Genomic DNA, 23,252 nt, shown 5'->3' on the forward strand with positions numbered 1-23,252 from the left:
GTGAGAATTTTCTTTTGTTTTTTGCTTGGAAAATGATCCTCTTTACTATCTTGATATACTGCATCAAGACATTTTGGTTTTTCTATTATCTCTCATGGTTATAATAGTAAGCACAATGTTTTTAGTGATTAAAACTTTTGAGATGAATGACAAAGTAATGTGCTTACTTTGAAAACACCATGAAGCGTCATGGACTTAAGGAAACATCAAATCAAAGTCTATTGTACCATATAAGCTCTCTCTCTCTCTCTCTCTCTCTCTCTCTCTCTCTCTCTCTCTCTCTCTCATATGAGTTACATGCAATAACAATGAAAATTTTCTACTCTTTTTTGAAATTGTAAAATACCATATGCATGAATGTTTAGTCATGAAAACATGTATGCATTTAATCTCATTACAGAATACTTCCCATATTCACAAGCTAATCAATAGTTGGGTTTATTGCCTTTATATTGGTTGTTCAACTCTCAATGGAATATGTTGATGTGACTCATTTGCTCTGCAACAATGCCTAATACATTGATGTATGCATGAAAGCATTATGAGCAAATATAAATTGACAATGCAAACTATTGTTCTAACTTGTACACTCATCAGTTTATATGCACAAAAGCACTATGATCAAATTTGAAGGATGCAACCTTTTTGTGTAATTTGTTTACTCGAGTTATAGCATTAGCATATGTTAATAATACAATCATTGGTTTTATTTGTATGCTCTACTCTATTTGCATAAAAGCCTTATATGATCAAGTTTGAACTAAGAATGTAATCTATTGTTGTGATTTGTTTGTTGTCATATGCTAATAATCAATGTTTGGCATATTTGTAATCTATTTGCTCATGTTAAAGTATTTACATGTTTACATAACCTGTTTGCCTAGATAAATGCATGTGTGCCTCTTGGCACATAGTCTATGTTTTTTAAACCTCATTATAGTCTATGTTTTTTTAACCTCATTTGTTAAGTACAAAAAGCAACATGAGATTTCCATCTCACAAGTGTACCCCAAACACAATCCAAATGAGAAATCTTGAGTGGGCCAATGAGAAGAGGGACAATGTTTGATATGATTAGGGGTGAAAGCAAGTTAACGTCATTTGTTGAGTGCAAAAAGCAACATGAGAATACCATCTCACAAGTGTACCCCAAACATACTCCAAAGGAGGAATCTTGAGTGGGCCAATAATAAGAGGGACAATGTTTGATATGATTAGGGGTGAAAGCAAATTAGCCTTTAACCCCTTTTTGTACTCTTTGGTAGTAACATGTTGAAAAAATAGGTGTATATAATAAAATTTCTAAAAATACAACTGTCATTTATCAAAGATATAAATTATGTGGGACCCCTCTTCTAATATGTGGAGAGAGAACTTTTTTTAAATCATTATCTTCAATAAATGGCAAACTTTACACAAAGAAAGATCAATTGCACATAGACATCACTCTACTCATACCCTTCATATACAATGGACAACAACGAATACGACTCCAAATACTATTTGCCCTAATCTTGGGGATACACCTAAGCAATATGTGCAACAATGAATATATTCTAAGCGAGGATTTGCCCTATCTTGAGGCTACACCTAAGCAATCATTGGCCAACAAACTTTTTTCAACGTTTTAGCTATATGCTTCTCTCAATCAAGTACACAAGTGATACAATGGAGATATCCGGTGGGATCATACCACCCAACTCCCAAGTTACAACTCCTCAATGAACACAATGGATCATTCACCAAATACATAAGATCAAAAAGCACATCCCATGAGATTGCGTTACCAAGCAGTGAGATAGATTTAAGATCGTGGGACAAGTTTAAGATAAATGCATCAAATGTTATATCTTAGCATTGGATTTGAGAGGCAATCTTGCTTTACCATCAAAATGCATGTACTCGTACATGGGTTTAAGCAATGTCATTTTGTTAAGATGCAAGTTGAGAGGCACCTTTGCTATATGATCAAAATTCATGTACTCGTACATGGATTTAAGCAATGTCATTTCTTTGGTGCTTGCATCTTACATTGTTCTCACTTGCGCATGGTCGACATGTGATTCATGTATACTTGGGTACAATAATGTGCTTCATGAACACTTACTTGGGTACAACCATGAAGCAACAATCACCATAACAAGTAGGCCAGCTAAGCCAAGTTGCATAGCACTGTCCAAAACAGCAATCCCTTCACCTTGATAACACCACTCCCAGAACTTTTCTTCAAATCCTTGAGCCTATTAAATGCAGACACAAGGACACAGGTAGATACAGAGACACAAATCAGATACAGAATTACAAAACATTTTCCCAGTTTCTCAGGAATGCCTAAGCTTTACTAACCTTGTTGCTGTGTGTACTTGAATCAGGATGATGCATTTTCAAATCTGTGTTACTCTGGCTGCAAGTAGGGGTCTCATCTACTTCAGGCTGTGTTGAATCCAAGCTCTGACGGCTCTTGTCACCATGGAAACCAACGTAGGGAGACAATGTATGGACAGTCTCCATAACAGATCCAAAGAAGTTTGTCACAGGCACCTGCATCAAGAGAGTTCACTCCATTCAATTTTCAGGGTGTTAGACTTGGGCACAATGCAATACTTTAACAAGAATACTCTTTCATAGAGACCACGATTACTGGACTGACAAAACTGCAGAGATTTAATTATGAGACAGAAAGTCATATGTATGCAGAAAATTTATGAAATGCTTTTGTTCTCTTCATCCAGCAATATTAAATAGCAAGTACATGCTAACCAACCTGTTCTTGGCCTTGTCACTCATTCATCAACAGTATTCCCCTGTCTACGGACATTATGGAAGAGTTACAGTAACAAGACTGTTTAGAAGTTGGCAAGTTAGCCTTTGTTAGACTGAACTATTTGTATATGAAGCCCCCAATCGTTTTAATCACTCTGGTCTAGAACTTACTACAGGTGGAATTAAGAGTTTTACGTTATGGATCTCACTCTTTTTTACACTAAACTGAAGCTCCCCTGAATTGACAAATTGACCGGTCAGCAGCATCTGTCAGCCAGCGTAAGCTGGTGGTATGGGACACCAGCTCTTGGAAAGTGGTTGTGAACCAGGAACTTGCTAGCTCCCTCAGGGGTGAACCTGTTTGGGCTAGCAGCAGCCATACTAGCCTCTTTCACAACCAGTTTAGAATAGTCTCCATGACATTCATTATCTCTTGCCTTACAATACTTGCAATAGCTTTTACCATCATTTTTCTTCTCTTCCTTATCAGCCTTCTTTGTCTAAAGAGTATTTGCAGATTTCTACTTACTAGCAAACAACTTTAGCTTCACTTTTCCAACTTGCCACAAAAGCTTGATCTACATACCTGCCTTGTTATACTGCTGCTGATTTTAGGGCTGCGATCGCTGCCAAATTTAAGTCGCCTCCATCTTCTCTCTCATGTTGTGCATTCCAATTCTCCCTCCCTCCATCTCCCCGCCCCGCCCCCGCCCCCGGTGTTCACTTCGTCTGTAACTTCCCTTCTCTCTCCATGTTTATGATCTGCTTCCATTATGCACCCTCATATGATGCCAAGGGAGAGGGACTAGAGCTGCAAAGAGGAGACCTTCCCAAAGTGCTATAAATCACTCTAGGTTGCACAGTTTCCAGCCTAGCGAAGCACCCTACTACTAGTCAACCATCAAACAGAGTTGTCCAAGTACGAGTGTCACCTTTTCCAGCCCCGAAGTAGCTTTTATATCTCCCAAACACAGCTCTCTTATAGCCGCCCTCACCTATCAGAGCCCCTTGACACCAAAATGTAGTGTTTTCTTATGTTTTTGCAAGTTTTTTAAGGACATCCATAGTTGACTGGTATGATTGGCAAGATCGATCAGAACATCAATATGGCAAAGACCATGACGACTATAGACCATTGAGATCAAGAAGATCAATGCAAAGACCGTCATGACCATGCAAATCGAGTGGATCGTCATGAAGACCACAAAGATCGTGGCATGACTTATGGTGAGGATGGTAATTAGCCTCCTTTCCACCATCATTCCTTCATGTTTCTGCCCTTGATGACGCAAAGGCCCCTCAACTTGCTATTATGGCACCCTCTATGTAAGGTGCATGTTCTTCCTTTCCTCCCTAAGGCGAAAAAGTTCGATGGCTCCAACTACGCCTTATGGTCATGCAAGGTAGAGTGCAACGTTGAGCAACCAAAGTCATTTAAGTGCATGAAAAAATAATTGTACTGCATTAATTCCTAATTTTGGTCTCTATTTGCGGCCCCAAAAGGGCTTTATTTGTATTATTTGGCATTTATTACGCATGGTAGGACAAATGCCCAATTTTCCCCTATAAATAGGATTTGGCATTGTCAACGATGATCATCTCACTCACTCTTCATGAGCTCAAACTCAGCACTCTCCAATGCTGTCCAGAGTGTGTGGGGAAGTTTTGGTAACAGCAGGAGCAGAAATAGCAAAAAATGGAGTTTCAAAGTTTCAGCCTATTTTGGAAACAAGGGGGAGTTTCGCATTTTAGCATTAAATCCATATGTAGATACTTTAATATATCAATGCAGAGATACTCTAATATGTAAAGTATTGAATCCATATAAGATACTTCAATATATAGATAAAAAACAGAGTTTCGGAGTTTCAGCCTATTTTGGAAAAGTGGCTGGGGTGGAGGGGGTTGGGGCAGTTTCGGATTTTAGTATTAAATCCATATATAGATACTTTACTCAGATTTTACATAAAACTCCCAACCTTCATGTCACATGAACTTGTCTTCATCTTGTCTCCAGCTTTCATATCAAAAGAACTATGACAAGTTGAGGGTGGGTTTCAAGCCTTTCTGTCACCATTTAGCAGCTACAGATTGTTAGCAAGAGTTGAGAGTTAATACCACCTTAGTTATGCAAATCTTTGTGTGACTACTCCCATCCTCTCACTATAAATGGCTTTAATAAAAGAAATAGGCATGCAAACACATGCAATAAAAGTGTCTTGTTAAGGCTAGAATTAAGAGGTGACAACTAAAACACATTGCCTATCTGCCAGAAACTGAAAGAAAGATGGGTAGAGTTCAAGGCCTCTCCCCCTAAACAAAAAACTTTTTTCACAAATCAAATTTTAACTTTTTTTAAACTCCAGAAATACATTTCAGAGTTTTGGAGTTTTGTAAACATTTCAGAAATGGTGTTAGGGGTCTGCGACACACCATTTTGGGATACTATGTCTCCCCACACTGCAAGACAAAGGACATCTCAGATGGTGGAGTGTTTCCAAGTGTTGCCACTTATTCCCAGTGGCTGTCCAGCCTGCCCTAACTAGTTCAAGAGGTCTTGCAGCTGCTGATGACATCAGCTACTGCTGTGTTTTACTAAGCTAGGAGCCACCCTGCTTTCCTATTCTGGCACACTCCATCAACATTTTGACTGCTGGAGAGTCTTTTTTGGCTGGCCACAGCATTCTCCCTATTTGCAACAAGCTGGATTCTCCTTTTCTTCTGCATTTTTGAATGGGCAGGCTGTCTGTGTAAAGTAAACAGCATTCAACCTGATTTTCAGGCTGTACAATCCTGCAGCAATCCCAGCAGCCACCCAACTTCATGTGTAGCTCCTCTGCAGTCATCTACATCATCTGAACCTGTTCGCTGATTCTGGCCCTGATCCATCAGCTTCAGCTGCATTTTGGCCTACAGCAGCCTGCCCTGTTGGTCTCTACATCTGGAGCACACTTGGACTGCTGGTCATTATCTTCTTCTTCACCAACAGCTGCTGAGGATTGTGTTCCAATACCTCTACTGCTGTCCTTCATCGCTGGTGCCTTTTCCGACATCCCCCTTCCCAAAGGACTACGTTTCAGTCCCTCTGCACTCTCACACAAATGTATCAGCACGATCCATTCAACATGATTCAGTGTTCACTCATCTTCATTCTTCTTTTGTGCTTCTGAGTTCTTTGTTACACTTTGCTGTACACAATTTGTGTTCCTCCCTGCAAAACCTGTTGTTTCTTTACATGCATCCTCGATACTTTCGACCTTATGTGGTCTTGTTACTTTATCCACCCCCGGACAATAATGAACCCCCACATTGGATCCACAGCTGATCCAGCATCTCTTGGGGTCTAGTCATTTCTCTTTAGCAGCTATCATGACTCCATACCTGTTTATGTTTGCCGGATCCACGCTACTGCAAATGCCTGGACCTAGCTTGCTTCTCTTTACCAAGTTTGGACGCTGGTAGATCAATGACCCTTGAGATGCGACTTTGTCATCATGAAGGACCATACCAACAATATAGAGATGATCAAGGATGAGCTTGAAACCCTTGGAAAGAAGGTTTAATTGGAGCATACACCTATGACCTTGTTATCACATCTCCTCCCCCAAATACAAACCTTTTCTACACCAATCTTTTCACCTCTAGGGTTTTGGGGAGCAGGATGCCCAGCATAAGGAGACACATTCAACGAGGACAGTCAGCCATGCCTTTGCAGTTGGCATTGGATGCAAGATCTCCAAGACAAAGGAGTTCAATCACCATTAATGACAATTCTTTTGTGCCTATTCAAGGTGTAAACATGATACCACTTCTTTCAGATAGACAATATTCTTCAGTTGAATTCCTGAAATTCCAAATTTGGGCTTCAATCTTCACTCAGTTCATGACCTTACTCAAATGGGTACCTGCGTGGTTTTCACCCAAAGAGCATTACAATGGAAGATATTTCTGCAATTGTTTGTTAATGGGCCAATACACGAGGGTTGGCTCTGCAGGCTCAGAACCCTTGTTGCCCTTTCTCCTCCGAGAATCAGACTTCTGTGGCATGCCCATTACGGGAACCTAAACTAGAAGAAAGTAGTTAAAGGGTTTACCAAACTTCCCTTCCAAAATTCCATCGTGTCATAGCTATTTGAGGGGTCACCAAAATTGGCTAGGCTGCCCATTCGGAAGCATCTACTCCCTTGGAGCTTGCCCATACCAATTTTTCTGGCTAGGGTGTCCATTCAGAAGCATCTACTCCCTTGGAACTTGCACATACCGATTTTTCTGGCCCCATGTGCACAACTTCCTTGGGCAAGGCAAAGTACCTTAAGCTACTGGATGTTGATTTTTCTAGATATGTTTGGCATACTTTCTAAAATTAAAATCAGAGGCTTATCCTATTCTGTGAGCAGAAAACATTTGTGGAAAATCAGTCTCCTTCGAGGTATAAGGAGCTTGAGCCAATCTTGGAGGAGAGTTTGCCTCTAAAAAATTTGATAGCTTTCGTAGCCAGCAATAGAACCAAGGGTTGTCCCAAATGGAGCAATAGAACGAAATGGCTTGTTCTATGCTTTAGTACCAAGGGTTGTCCCATACCACGTAGACTGAAGCGATTTTGACAATTGCTCATTTACAGAACATGTCCTTAACAGTGGCCTTGCAGGATATGACTCCATATGAGCCTTTCTTTGGACAAAAGCCATTAGTTGCCTCTTTGGATGCAATGCCTATGTACATGTCAATAGGAAAAAGAGGTCTATTGCCCAATTTCACATCATTAAATATGATGCTTATGTTGAAGAGACAAGTTTTTTTTGGTTGCAGCCAATCACCAAAGGATACAGACTCTACATTCTGATTCCAGCAAGGTGATGATGAGCTAGGGAATTATGTTTAATGAGACCATTTCCCCCTCTTTGGACCCTCCCCTCAATGATACACCAGCAAGTGGATCCTAAGTTACTCCCCTTCTAGCACACTACGCTCCCCCCCCCCCCCCCCCCCCCCCCACCACTAGAACCCCCTTTCTCCCCATAATCACCCCTCCTAGGTTGCCTCTTTGCACCCCCTACACGCTCTGCACCATCTCAACTACTATATTCAATGGCCATTCAACCTTCTAAGGTGCAAATCTCTTCCACCGATGAGGAATTGTTATCGAACACAAGTGCACCACAGGTATTGGAGGCTTCACAGCGTCCCTCACAAGATCAGTAGCCTTTTATCATGCCTCCGCGATTCCAGCAGTTGATGTGAGAGGCTTGAGTCACTTCTTTTCCAAAGGCACCAAAGGATCCTCCGAGTCAACAAGATTTCAGCAATAACTTAGGCATTCACTTTGTGTCAATGCCTTGATGATCAAGATTTTGGGAGATCGTGAGCCTATCACCCTTTAGGAGGCTCTTGCATGGGATACTTAGCATCATACTATGCAAGAGGATCTTGATTCCAAGTGAAGTGACACATGGGAGTTGGTTCTGCACCCCTAGAGGTGAAAGATCTTGGATGTGAAGTGTGTCTACAAGATCAAGTAGTTGGCAAATGGCACCTTAAACAAGCATAAGGCAAGGCTTCACACAAAAGCCAAGATTGGATTATTTGGAGATCTTTGATTTGACTGCCCGAATGCCTACCATTCGGACTATTGTAGCCCTCACATCCATAACCATTGGTCCGTGCATTAGGTGGATGTGAAGTCCACCTCCTCAACATTGTCCTACAGGAAGAGATCTGTGAGGATCAGCCTCTAGGTTTCAATGTGTCAAGCAAGGAGAATCATGTACATCACTTGTGTAAGTTTCAATGTGTCAAGCAAGGAGAATCATGTACATCACTTGTGTAAGGCTCTCTATGGCCTGAAGCAAGCTCCCAAGGCTTGGTACTCTGCTCTAGAATAGAGAGATTTACCAAACCTACGCAAGTTGCTCCTAAGTGTAAGTGTTTTATTCTCTCTGTTTCTCAAAAACGCTCTAAAATTCAGATCTTTTTCTTTTTGAAAGATAGCATGAACTCAAATAGAAATACTACCTGATGTATTTAGCGTGCATGTCATGGCCAAATAGGTAGAGAATGGAAGCCTTTCAAAGTTCAAAATGAGCAGATCAAAGTTGCATGCTGACCAAGGGTACATGGATACCACACACAAAGACTCCACCAGAGAGAGATGCTGGATATCCACCAAACATAGTTGAAAGACTAATCCAAATGCTATCCATACACCATCTCACCAAGGATGTATGATATCTTATACCCCGCCAATCCTGACTAGATGGAGTTCAAAACAGGATGGCACCACATGGTGGTAGCATTGTATCCTTGAGACACACAACCACCCATCATTCAATTGCATAGCTAGTCATGTGGTACTAGTGTGCTCCATTTCCCCACCCCTTTTTTGTATCCCTGTAAAAACATTGTATTCTACATTCACTTTACACTTTGCTTTGCATTGCATATCACCAATCATCACTTGGCATGTCACACTTTGATATCCAATGATTACTACCAATATACACAATTCTATCTCATAGGCCATCTCTCTCTCTCTCTCTCTCTCTCTCTCTCTCTCTCTCTCTCTCTCTCTCTCTCTGTGATGGGTAATTGTATTAATTACCAAAATAGCAAAACTTAGAACTCAGGAGCATGACTACAAATATAAAAGGTCTATATGACAGACAAGGGAACCAAAGAAATGACAATGTACAAAGAAAGTGGATCCTGTCAAGGAAGAGCATTTGCCAGCTCAATGATGTCCAGCTGCCAATGGTCTCTCAACTAGCCGAGGTAACTTTGCACTCCAAAAGCAAACTCAAAAATGAATGCATTCTGAATAGTCCATATGTGACAACAGTCCTAGAATCGCAAGAAATGGAAAAGAACTTTCATATCAGGCTACATAGCATTCGAGAAGTTAGGCCATCCAAAAACCCAGGCCTTTGGAGATGGCCGGCCTACCATTCAAGACTAGATAGTAGAGAGTAGAGACCAGACATTCCTCACCACTGGACAAGACAAAAACCGATGACAGCAAGTTTCTTCACATGTTGTATAAAAGAAGCAGCATCCATTGGAAATACCATGTGTCAAGAGTGCTGATGCAAGGGGTAAAGCACCAACCAACATTTTCCCAAGAAAAACTTTGTATTTAAAGAGAGCTCTATTAAGCCAGCCTGGTCCTTCTCTCATATAAGCAAACAGTATATCTGGTTTAACAATTAAGCATTTAATTTTCCCAATGTGCATCCTTATTCAAAGGAGAAAAAGGCTGCAAAGCCCGTAAGCTCTCTCAAGCTCTCTCTTTTTTTTTCATGATGGATGTTATATTTATAAAGTACTAAACAACAAAAGAGTTACAAAAGTCATGGCAAAGACGCAGAGGAAATTGCCATATGCCAGGGAAGTAAGTCCTCCCAAGGGAGTAAGTCAGAGTGCCAAATGAGATCTATCTGCCAATGCAAGAGACCTTTAAGCCTCGCAATATGTCCCGGAACATTAGAGGCCAAATCAAAAAGAAAGGCATTCCGAGTGGTCCAATTGTGCCAGCAGCCCCAGTATCCAAGAAAGTGAAACAAGATCTTCATATGAGACTGTGCCGGTGTGGGGTATTTGGGCCGTACAAAAACCCAATCAAAAGGGCTTAGCGAGAAACCAACCACTGCTCGCCAAACCGCTGACAAGAGTGACCAGATTTTATTAGCGAGAGGGCAAGAAATAAATCAATGACGGGCCGATTCCACACTGGTGGTGCAAAAAAAACAATTGCTGTTAGAAATTCGACGCTTGGAAAGGGCTGAAGCAAGAGGAAGACCACCAATCATCACCCTCCAAAGAAAGACCTTGCATTTTAAAGGTGTCTTGTTCAACCAGCCCTCCATCACAGTTGCCTTCCACCATGACTGAGATTTACGCAATCCCCATACAGTATTAGCTTTAGTAACCAGCCATTGATGATCTTTAATCAGAAGATGATACACCTGGTTAGCTGAGGCCTTTTCCAAATTCAACAGACCTGCAAGGTCCCAATCCTGCCAAGGACGATCCAAAGCAAGGGCAGGAAAGGGTTGTCTGCTCTGGAGCACTAGCAAAAGCTGTTCCCATAAATCACGGTATCCACGAGGGATTTTGAAAAGCCTCCTGGCTGTACGAAACGATATTAACACATTGCGACTAGCAAGGGTGGCATCTGCAAACAACTGAAGTCAAGCCCAAACGTGCCATGAGGTTAAATTTTGGTCTGAGCTCGTGTTTGCCTTCCCAAGAAAGTAATCGCGAGACTGCCAACAATTCCAGTTGAAAAGAGTTAGTATCTAAGCGGTCCTCCGCTGGATGCCACCGAGCCTTCTGGAGAACCAATTTCCAGGAGCATACCAAATGAACAAGCAGGGATGAGGAAGGACTAGAAAACCGAGAGTCTGCATTAGGAACATGCCACCAAGAGCTCCGAATTTGGGTATTACCATGCACAAGCCCGTGATCCTCAAGAAAATAACGGGCTATAACGACCCACAGGTGATGATCAACAAGAAAATAACGGGCTATAACGACCCACAGGTGATGATCCAAGCACATGGCACAAAAAAGAGACCAACCAAGGGCCAACATATGAGTTTCGGCATCCAAAATAGCCCCACCACCCATGTGTTTGGGGGTACATGCATGCGACCAAGAAATCCATGAAATGCCTGCATCCAAGGAGTCCTTCTTCCATAACATGAAACGAATGTACTGAGTAAGAGCATTCAATGTAGTAGTAGTCCAAGGCAGCAATGGCAAGAAATATGTGAGCATTGGCAACATAATTGTCTGAGCCACTTTGAGGCGAACATGGAAGGGCCAAGCCTACGACTTCCAATACAGAAACTTAGCTACCAATTTCTGTGAAATCCACTCTAGTAGTTGCTTTGGCCGAACATCAACACCCAAAGGGTACCCAAGATGCCTGACAATGGAACCACAGGGAACAACCAGTCCTTGCCAGCCCAATGACTGTAAATCTGACTCCATGCAACTGAGAATGGCTGATTTCAAAGCATTGATATGAAGACCAAAAGCATGACCAAAGAGCGTCCAAACATCTAATGCTTTGCGAGGATTATCCTTGTCCGCATGTAAAATCATAAAGTTGTCATCAGCCAAAGATTGCCTAATGAAGTGATGTCCAAAAGTAAGAGACAATCCAGCCAACTGAGTAGAAGCTGCCATATAAGATAACATCGAAAGAACCGGATGAGTCATAAGGGCAAAGAAGAGAGGACTCAAAGGGCAACCTTGTCTCACAGAGCGTGCAAGGACAAATGGCTCGATAACACAACCATTTGGCATAACTCGTGAAGAACCCGCAACACTAATGGTGTAGATCAAGCGGGACATCCGAGTACCAAAGCCCATAGTAGACATAAGTTCTGCAATGAAAGACCAGTCTAAATAATCAAAAGCCTTTTCCAGGTCCAATTGAATCAATACCACTTCTTGATTAGAGTGCCTTGCATAGTCAATAGCCATTTGCACATTTAAGATATTATGCAGAAAGTTTCGGCCCTTAATGAAACCATATTGAAGAGGAATCACAATGGCCGGAAGATGCTTGTGGAGCCGATTCGTCGTCACTTTGGAAAAGATTTTATACATCGAACCCATCAAAGAAATTGGTCTCCAATATTTCAACATTGACGGCGAAGGAACTTTTGGAAGCAGTTTGATAAGACCTTCTTTCCATAAGGAAGGCATGAACCCCATTTCCCAAACCTGCTGAAACATAGTCGTCAATGGTTTCACCAGTTGGGTAGCAAAAACCTCAAAGAATTCATTGGTGAGACCATCCCAACCGGGACTTTTATCCTTGGGCAGGTGTAACAAAACATCCATAACCTCCGCCTCATAAATATCTGTCTCCAAAGTAGTTTGCATGTCATGTGGAACCTGATTGCGAACCAAATCATAGAAAACTGAGCGTGCATGAGTAACTTGGTCAGAGGGTGAAGGAGAAGAACCAAGAAGGTCTAGAAAATAATTCCTGCACATATTTACAACAGTCTGAGGATCAATGACCATTTGACCTTCTGGATCTTGGAGTCTAGTCATATTTTCTCGAGCAGGAGATGCATGTAGAGCTCGAAAGAACTTATGAGTCTGACAAGCACTATCTTGCAAATTCTCAGTCAATTTTTGCAATTTGGCCTGCTGATAAGATTTCAACTGAAACTCTTTAATAAGATCAGCCAAACGCATCGCCAGTGACAGCAGAAATACATCATCTAGAGTGTCCACCAGCAGAGAACGAACCAAAGCCAGTAAGTCCTCTGCTGCTTGTCGACGCCGCCGACAAAGAGAGGCATGATGGATCCCATACTGCCGAACAACCCGCTGCACATTAGAGAGCAATCCTTCAAAAGAAGCATCGCCCTCAAAGGAGAAGTCCAATAAAAATCTATCAATCAATTGCTACATATAGCCCTGAAAGATTGAATGCTTCAAATAAGACAAGTTGAAATGCAAAGGGAGTCTATCCAGAAATTGCTTAAAAGGTGCAATGGGTTGTGCAAGCATCTCAAGTTATAGAGGGAAATGATCCGACAAGGCATATTACTGCAACACTTTCATTTCCAACATCTCAGGAAGAAAATCATCATCCTGCATGATGTACATGCGGTCCAACCGCGACCATGTAGTTGTATACTGCATAGAATGGAAAGTAAACCCTGTAGAAGAAGGGTGTAGCCAAGACCAGAGATCTTGCTTAAGTACGGCAAGAGTAAACGCATTCCACACACGACTTTCCGGAGCGTCCATCACCGAATGCTCCGATGTGGATTGTGAAGAATCAACACACATATTAAAATCCCCCATGAAAAAACCTCGTCTGCCAAGTGACAATGAGGTCTGCAAAGTATTCCAAAGATCCCGGCGGGATAAAGGGTCATTCAGAGCATAGAGGCCAAGTAACCATAAGATCTCTCCTTCAAATAAAACTTCAATCACCACAAAACGGCCATGTATATCATTTTTAATAAGAAGAAACTGATATTTCTCATGTACAATCATAAGCACACCAGAATAATGTGTGGCATGTGTCCCTGCATAAAACAAGCGAAACCCATGGCAATCCACAACTTTTCCTGCTTCACCGTGACTCGTGCTCAACAGCACACAAGACATCCCATTGATTCTCATGCAATACAGTCCACATGGCATGTTGCTTATGGCGAGAACAAATACCTCACACATTCCACGTGGCTATCTTCATGTGCATTCAAAAAAGAAAATCAGGAACGAGGCAAAGCTTGCATCGATTTAACCTTTTCTACTAGATTGTCAAGGATTCCCTCATCCAAAAAATCAACTAACACGGCAAAAGAGTTCTGACGGCCAAATTTAGAGGTAGACGGTATATCCACTGCCTTGGGGATGGGATGGGGATAACGACGATCCCATGGGGTAATCACATTACCTCTAGTATCAAAAGCCAACTTAGCAGGTGAGCCCTTTGGACCGTCCGTATATACTTTCCTAGTAGGCTAATTACGGGGAGCAGAAGAAACCATAGCATGAGCAGTGTGCTCTAAAGACAACATTTCTTTCCTGCGCATATAAGTGTGCATGGAATCTTGTGAAGCATTAGGCACAGTATCCACCATGCCAGCATCAAACCTTTTACCTTTTTTGGCACGTACATCTACCCAGTCATTGCCACGGGAATCCAAACCCGAAACATGTTGTTTACCTTTATCCAAAACTTTAGGTAGCTGGGTTGCATCCTGCGACGGAGCATCAAGCACCATATCTTCCATGGGCAGCACAACATGCTCAGCATCTGAAGTCGGTTGCTTCTTTGGGCATTCGGCCATAAAATGCCCCAATTTTCCACACGAAAAGCAATGCCCTGCAAAGTTACCCCATTTTAAACGAAAGTGCAAAGGATGCATGCCAGAGCAATTAAGACGTAACCAAGCAGGCCTTTTCCTCACAGTGTCCCATAACATACACAAACCGTTATGATTCATGGCCCTTAGGCTCGGGGGGACCAGAACAATGCCCGCAACGGCCATGGCATCCTTTAACACTGGCCAATAGACAGCCGAACAATTTTCCATTTCAACCCACACCAAGCATTCACATTGAAGCAGGCGCTGAAAATCTGCCATTGGGCGCCATGGCACAACATGGACCAAACGGCGATCAAAGAACAATAGCAATTTAGACAAGAGATCAGCACGATGCTTCTCAGATTTCAACAGCACCTCATAAAAGCCTCGGGGCCCAACAAAAATCTCTTCAACACACTCCCCTTGTAGTAGACTGTGCAGCCAATGGCGAATATGGGAAAGCACTGGGATCCTACCAATGAAGAAGAGTATAATAGCACGTTCATAAAACACTGAAAATGAGCGCAAGACATTTTTCGGGTCCACAGTGGCTTCCAGAACATCTTCAGTTCCAGAGTCACAAAACGCTTCATGATTATGTTGAACATAATCGCCAAGCAAAGTGTTGGCAAGCTCTAGCAAATGCTCCCAGTCAACATCCTAAGAATCCACAGAATCAAAGGCAACCTGAGCATAAGAACGTTCCTGATGATCCATTGTCTCTTCCGAAGTATGCTTGGTGTGTTTGCTCGCAGGCCGGAAGTCAGGACCAAGGGGCATCTCCTCTGTGCAAGGAACATATCCTCTGGTTCCTCTGTATCAGAATCTGAACCAAGGGCTGCCACTGTTTGGTCGATAAAAGCCATATCCAAACCAGCCATGTTGTATCACCACTTGTGCAGGTCAGATGCAGAGCCAGGAGCTCACGGGAGGTAGAAACGGTGCAGGCCTCTCTCTCTCTCTCTCTCTCTCTCTCTCTCTCTCTCTCTCTCTCTCTCTCTCTCTCTCTCTCTCTCTCTCTCTCTCTCTCTCTCTCTCTCTCTCTTTTTCGTAAAGGGTAATTGTATTAATTACGAAAAAAGCACAAGTTTACTTGATTACAAGATACATGATGGCACTAAGCCATTATGTGAAACAGTTCTAGTTCTAAGAGTTACAAGGTCATGGCAAAGATATAGAGGAAATTGCCATATGCCAGGGATGCAAGTCCTCCGGGGAAAGTAAGTCAGAATGCTGAAGAAGATCGATCTGCCAATACAAGAGCCCCTTAAGCCGAACAATATGCCGCTGAACATTACAGGCGGAATCAAAAAGAAAAGCATTCCGAATGGTCCAATTGTGCCAACAGCCCCAATAGCGAAGAAAGTGAAACACTAGTTTCATATGTGGCTGTGCCGGTGTTGGGTATTTGGGCTGCACAAAGACCCAATCAAAGGGCCTTAACGAGAAACCAACCATTGCTCTCCAAACGGCTGACAAGAACGACCATATTTTCTTAGCGATAGGGCAAGAAATAAAGCGGTGACGGGCAGATTCGACACTGGTGGTGCAAAAGAAACAATTGCCATTGGATATTCGTCGCTTGGAAAGAGCAGAAGCAAGCGGAAGACCCCCAATCATCACCCTCCAAAGAAAAACCTTATATTTGAAGGGTGTCTTGTTCAGCCACCCTTCCATCACAGTTGCCCTCCACCATGACCGGGATTTACGCAATCCCCATAGCGCATTAGCTTTAGTGACCAGCCAGTGATGATCTTTAATCAGGAGATGATAGACCTGGTTAGCGGAAGCTTTATCTAAACTCAGCCGGCCTTCAAAGTCCCAATCCTGCCAAGGACGATCCGAAGCAAGGGCGGGAAAGGGTTGTCTACTCTGAAGCACCATCAGAAGCTGTTCCCATAAATGCCTGTATCCACGAGGAATCCTAAAGATTCTCCTGGCTGTACGAAATGATATTAGCACATTGCGACTGGCAAGGGTAGCATCCGCGACTGAAGTTAAGCCCAAACGTGCCATACGGTTGAATTGTGGTCGAAGCTCTTGTTTACCTTCCCACGAAAGTATCCGCGAGACTGCCACCACTTCCAGTTGAAACGAATTAGCAACCAAGCGATCCTCCGCTGGATGCCACTGAGCCTTCCGGAGGACCAATTTCCAGGAGCATACCAAATGGGTAAGCAGGGATGAAGAGGAACAAGCGAATCGGGAATCGGCATTAAGGACATGCCACCACGAACTCTGGATTTGGGTATTGCCATGCCGAAGCCCCTGCTCCTGAAGGAAGTAATGGGCTATAACGACCCACGGATGATGATCTGAGCACATAGCACGGAAAAGAGACCAACGGAGGGCCAACATGTGGGTTTGGGCATCCAAAATAGCTCCTCCACCCATGCGTTTGGGGGTGCACGCATGCGACCAAGAAATCCAAGAAATGCCTGCATGCAAGGAATCTTTCTTCCATAACATGAAACGAATAAACTGAGTCAGAGCATTCAGAGTAGTAGTAGTCCAGGGCAGCAAGGGTAAGAAATATGTGAGCATCGGCAACATAATTGTCTGGGCTACTTTGAGGCGAACATGGAATGGCCAAGCCTGAGACTTCCAATACAGGAACTTAGCTGCCAGTTTCTGAGAAGTCCACTGAAGAAGCTGCTTTGGTGGAACATCAACACCCAAGGGGTAGCCAAGATGTCTGACAATGGAACCACGAGGCACAACGATACCCTGCCAATCTCAATCTCAATCTCAATCTCTCTCTCTCTCTCTCTCTCTCTCTCTCTCTCTCTCTCTCTCTCTCTCTCTCTCTCTCTCTCTCTCTCTCTCTCTCTCTCTCTCTCTCTCTCTCTCTCTCTCTCTCTCTCTCTCTCTCTCTCTCTCTCTCTCTCTCTCTCTCTCTCTCTCTCTCTCTCTCTCTCTCTCTCTCTCTCTCTCTCTCTCTCTCTCTCTCTCTCTCTCTCTCTCTCTCTCTCTCTCTCTCTCTCTCTCTCTCTCTCTCTCTCTCTCTCTCTCTCTCTCTCTCTCTTTTTTTCGTAAAGGGTAATTGTATTAATTACGAAAAAAATACAAGATTACTGGATTACAAGATACATGACGACAATACAAGTCATCATGTGAAAAGGTGCTAAGTACTACAAGTTACAATTTCATGGCAAGGATGCGGCGGAAATTGCCATATGCCAAGGACGAAAATCCTCTGTAGAGAGCAAATCAGAACGATGGAGAAGATCTAACTGCCAGTACAAGAGGCCCTTAAGCCTCACAATGTGCCGCTGAACATTATGGGCGGAGTCAAACAGAAAAGCATTCCGAATCGTCCAGTTATGCCAACAGCCCCAGTAGCGAAGAAAGTGATACATGAGCTTCATATGTGGCTGTGCGGGAGTAGGGTATTTGGGCCGGCCCAAAACCCAATCAAAGGGGCGCAGTGTGATGCCAACCACCCCTCGCCAAACAGCCAACAAAAGTAACCAGACTTTCTTAGCGACGGGGCAGGAAATAAATCGGTGGCGGGCGGATTCCATAGCAGTGGTGCAAAAGAAACAGGTGCCATTGGAGATTCGGCGCTTGGAAAGAGCCGAAGCAAGCGGAAGACCCCCAATTATCACTCGCCAAAGAAAGACTTTGTATTTAAAGGGTGTCTTGTTGACCCAGCCCTCCATCACAGTGACCCTCCACCACGAGCGGGATTTACGCAATCCCCATAAAGCATTCGCTTTAGTAACTAGCCATTGATTATCTTTAATCAGGAGATGATATACTTGATTAGCAGAAGCTTTGCTCAAAGGCAGCCGGCCTTGTAGGTCCCAATCTTGCCAGGGATGATCCAAAGCAAGAGTAGGAAAGGGTTGTCTGCTCTGGAGCACCGTCACGATGAAGAAGAACTGGAAAACCGTGAGTCCGCGTTAAGAACGTGCCACCAAGAACATCGGAGTCGGGTATTGCCATGCCGAAGCCCATGACCCTCGAGGAAAGAACGGGCAATAGCGACCCATGGATGATGATCATCCGAGCACATGGCGCGGAAAAGGGACCAACGGAGTGCCTGCATGTGAGTTTGGGCATCTAAAATAGCTCCGCCACCCATGCTTTTGGGGGTGCACGCATGTGACCACGAGATCCAGGAAATGCCTGCATGCAATGAGTCCTTCTTCCAGAGCATGAAGCGAATAGACTGAGTAAGAGCATTCAGAGTCGTAGGAGTCCAGGGCAACAATGGCAAGAAATATGTGATCATTGGCAACATAATTATCTGTGCTACTTTGAGGCGAACATGAAAAGGCCAGGCCTGAGACTTCCAGTACATAAACTTGGCCACTATCTTCTGAGAAATCCACTGCAGAAGCTGCTTTGGGAGAATATCAACACCCAATGGGTATCCAAGATGCCTGACAATGGAACCTCGAGGAACAACCAGACCCTGCCAGTCCAAGGACTGCAAATCCGACTCCGTGCAGCTTAGAATGGCTGATTTGAGCGGATTGATACGAAGGCCTGACGCCTGGCCAAAGAGACCCCAAACATCCAATGCTTTTCGAAGGTTATCCTTGTCCGCACGCAAAATCATAAAAGTATCATCCGCCAGGGATTGGCTAATGAAATGGTGTCCTGTAGGAAGCGACAATCCGGCCAACTGGGAAGAGGCGGCCATATGTGATAACATGGAAAGAACTGGATGTGTCGCAAGGGCAAAGAATAAAGGGCTCAAAGGACACCCCTGTCTGACAGAACGGGCAAGGACAAATTGCTCAGTAACACCTCCATTCAGCATGACTCGCGAAGACGCCGCAGCACTAATGGTGTAGATCAAACGAGACATCCGAGCACCAAAGCCCATAGCGGACATAAGGTCAGCAACAAACGACCAGTCCAGATAGTCAAAAGCCTTTTCCAGGTCCAGTTGAATCAACACCACCTCCTGATTAGAGTGCCGGGCATAATCAATGGCCAATTGGGCATTCAAAACATTGTGTAAGATATTTCGGCCCTTGATGAAACCGTACTGAAGAGGGTGTACAAGGGCAGGGAGATGCTTATGGAGCCGATTCGCCATTACTTTGGAAAAGATTTTGTACATGGAACCCATCAAAGAAATGGGGCGCCAGTGTGTCAACTTAGATGGCGAGGGAACTTTTGGAAGCAGTTTAATAAGTCCTTGTTTCCATGAGGGAGGCATGATCCCTGTTTCCCACACCTGCTGAAACAGGGCCCGCAAAGGTTTTGCCAGTTGGGTAGCAAAAGCTTCAAAGAACTCATTGGTGAGACCATCCCAACCGGGACTTTTATCTTTGGGCAAGTGTAACAAGACGTCCATAACCTCTGCTTCCCCAATATCTGACTCCAGAGTAGCTTGCATGTCCTGCGGTAGCTGATTGCGGACCAGGTCATAGAAGACCGAACGGGCCTGAGTGATTTGGGCTGAAGGAAGAGAAGCGGAACCGAGAAGGTCACGAAAATAGTTGCTGCACATATGCACAATAGTCTGTGGATCCAAGATAAGGTGGCCTTGTGCATCCTCGAGTCTGGTCAAATTCTCTCGCGCAGGAGAGGCATGGAGAGCTCGAAAGAACTTATGGGTCTGACATGCACCATCTTGCAAAGTCTCTGTTAGATGTTGCAATTTGGCCTGCTGATATGATTTTAATTGGAATTCTTTCAGAAGATCGGCCACCCGCAGGGCCAGTGTAAGCAAAAATGCATCATCCGGAGTATCCATCAGCAAGGAGCGAACCAAAAGCAGCAGGTCCTCTGCTGCCTGTCTACGGCGCCGACAAAGAGAGGCATGATAGATCCCATATTGCCGAGCAACCCGCTGCACATTAGAGAGCAATCGGTCAAATGACGCAGTGCCCTGAGAGGAAAAGTCCAAGGAGAATCTGTCAAGCAATTGCTGCATATAGCCCTGAAAAATTGTATGCTTTAAATAAGAGGAGTTGAAACGCAAAGGGAGTCTCTCCAGAAATTGCTTGAAGGGGGCAATGGGTTGTGCAAGCAACTCGAACTGCAGAGGGAAATGATCCGACAAGACATATTGCGGCAACACTTTTATTTCGAGCATCTCAGGCAGAAAATCATCATTATGCATGATATATATGCGGTCCAACCGCGACCATGTTGTGGCATACTGGGCCGAATGGAAAGTAAAGCCTGGAGAAGACGGGTGTAGCCAGGACCAAAGATCTTGCTTAAGAACAGCAAGAGCCAAGTCGTGCCACATACGACTTTCCGGTGCATCCATGACCGAGTGCTCCGATGTAGACTGGGAAGAATCCACACACATATTGAAATCCCCCATGAAGAAGCCGCGTCTGCCAAGTGACAAGGAGGTCTGCAAAGTCTGCCAAAGCTCCCGGCGAGATAGCGAATCATTCGGAGCATAGAGGCCAAGTAACCATAGGATTTCCCCTTCGAATAAAATTTCAATCACCAAAAAGCGGCCATGAACATTATTTTTAATAAGAACAGGCTGATATTTGGCATGGACAATCATGAGCACCCCCGAATAATGCCTGGCCTGTGTTCCTGCATAGAACAAACGAAAGCCATGGCAATCCACCACTTTACCGGCATCACTGTGACTCTTGTGCTCAACAGCACACAGGACATCCCACTGATTCTCATACAATGCAGTCCACATGGCATGTTGCTTGTGACGAGAACAAATTCCTCGCACGTTCCACGTGGCTATTTTCATGTGTATACAAAACACACTTAGGTACGAGGCACAGCTTGCCTCGATTTGACTTTGTCGGCGAGAATGTCGAGGACTCCCTCGTCCAAGAAATCTGCCAACACCGCAAAAGAGTTCTGAGGGCCAGATTTGGAAGTTGACGGCATATCCGCTTGCTTGGGGTTGAAACGTGGGTAACGACAGTCCCACAGAGTAACGACGTTGCCTCTCGTATCAAAAGCCAGCTGTGCAGGTGGACCCTTGAGACGATCCGAATACATTTTTCTGGCGGGCTGATGACGGGGAACTGAAGAAACCATAGCAGGAGCAGAACGCTCGGACGACATCATTTCCTTCCTGCGCATATATGTTCGCATGGAATCGTGTGAAGTAGTAGGCCCAGTACTGTCCATGCCTGCACCAATCCTGTTGCCTTTTTTGGCACGGACTTCAACCCAATCAGTAGCACGGGAATCCTGTCCCGAAACCTGTTGTTTACCTTTGGCCAGAACTTGGGGCGGGTGGGTAGGATCCAGCGACTGGGCATCGCACACCATATCTTCCATGGGCGGAGCAACATGAGCTGCATCCGAAACATGTTGTTGCTCGGGGCATTCAGCCATAAAGTGCCCCAACTGTCCACAGGAAAAACAATGGCCAGCAAAATTGCCCCATTTCAAACGAAAGTGTAACGGATGCATTCCAGAGCAATTGAGTCGTAACCATGCAGGCCGTTTCCGTGCGGTATCCCATAACATGCACAAGCGGTTGCGATTCACCGCCCTGAGACTGGGAGGGACTAGAACCGTGCCCACAGCGGCCATAGCGTCCTTTAATAGCGGCCAATAAACAGCCGGACAATTTTCCACTTCTACCCACACAGGGCATTCACGTTGCAGGAGGCGCTGGAAGTCTGCCATCGGGCGCCATGGAACCACATGTACCAGCCGACGATCAAAAAACAAAGGCAGTTTAGACAGAAGCGCAGCACGGTGCATCTCTATTTTCAAAAGGACCTCAAAGAAACCCCGGGATCCAACAAAAATCTCTTCAACACATTCCCCTTGTAGCAGACTCTGCAGCCATTGGCGAATACGGGAAAGCAGCGGGATGCGACCAGTGAAGAAGAGTATCACCGCGCGATCATAAAATACCGAAAAGGAGCGTAGGACAGTTTTTGGCTCGACGGTAGCTTCCAGAACATCGTCTGGAGCAGAGGCAGAGAAGGCTTCCTGGTTATGTTGAACATATTCACCAAGCAGAGTGTTGGCAAATTCCAACAGATGCTCCCAGTCCACCTCCTGAGAGTCCACCGGATCCGAAGCGACCTGCGCATAGGAACGATCCGGAGAAACGCCTATCTCTTCCGGGGTGTGCTTGGTACGTTTGCCCGCAGGCTGGATATCAGGACCCGGGGGCAATTCTTCAGTACACGGAACCATATCCTCGGGTTCCTCAGTATCCGAGTCCGGGCCAAGTGCTGCCACCGTTTGATCTAGGAAATCCAGATCCAAACCAGCCATCGTGAATGACGAACTGATCTCACAGAAGGCCTGACTGGCACTCTCTCTCTCGCTGTCTCTTGCTGAGTACAGAGCAGATGGCACGCGATCCCGGACGCTGCCTAACTGACGAAGGTCAGTTTTAGGGTTTTCACAGGCGCTGGGCGCCTGGCGTCAAGGGTAGGCTACTGTGAATAGGGCGGCAGAACTGAGGATGGCGGGATGATCGAGGGCGCAGGGCAGAGGGCTCGCCAGCAGAAGCCCTAAACGCAGAGGGCAGACGAGCAAGGCGCTGGTGCAGAGCCCGCCACTCAGGCGGGCGACAGCAGGGCGGGGACCGCTGACGAAGGGCCAGCCAGCAGCGGGGCGGGGGACTTAGTCACGTCCGACGGGACGTGAGAGACACGCGACTGGGCGCCAGGGAGCTGCGGCCGACGGATCGTCAGGGGCGGGCGACGGATCGTCAGGGAC

At 44.7% G+C, this 23,252-nt stretch overlaps 1 protein-coding gene across 2 annotated transcripts in view; it reads right to left on the bottom strand.

The window, feature by feature from the left end:
• Positions 1 to 1,697: 1,697 nt before the first annotated feature.
• Positions 1,698 to 23,252, bottom strand: part of LOC148018478 (Peptidase C13 family) — a 75,306-nt gene continuing 53,751 nt past the window's right edge. Inside the window, exons 8-9 of one of the 2 annotated variants that reach the window (XM_087661652.1) lie at positions 2,347 to 2,541; positions 1,698 to 2,240 (exon numbers count right to left, since the gene is read on the bottom strand). In XM_087661652.1, coding sequence (XP_087517778.1) covers positions 2,094 to 2,240; positions 2,347 to 2,541 — 342 coding nt within the window. In that variant the 3' untranslated portion in view covers positions 1,698 to 2,093. The remainder of the gene's footprint in view (positions 2,241 to 2,346; positions 2,542 to 23,252) is intronic. The other variant, XM_087661651.1, reaches the window with a different exon arrangement.

Source organism: Lygodium microphyllum, chromosome 21, assembly GCF_053477565.2.
Source record: "Lygodium microphyllum isolate KBCC chromosome 21, Lygodium_microphyllum_v1.1.10, whole genome shotgun sequence".
In the NCBI taxonomy this organism is placed as follows: Eukaryota; Viridiplantae; Streptophyta; class Polypodiopsida; order Schizaeales; family Lygodiaceae; genus Lygodium; species Lygodium microphyllum.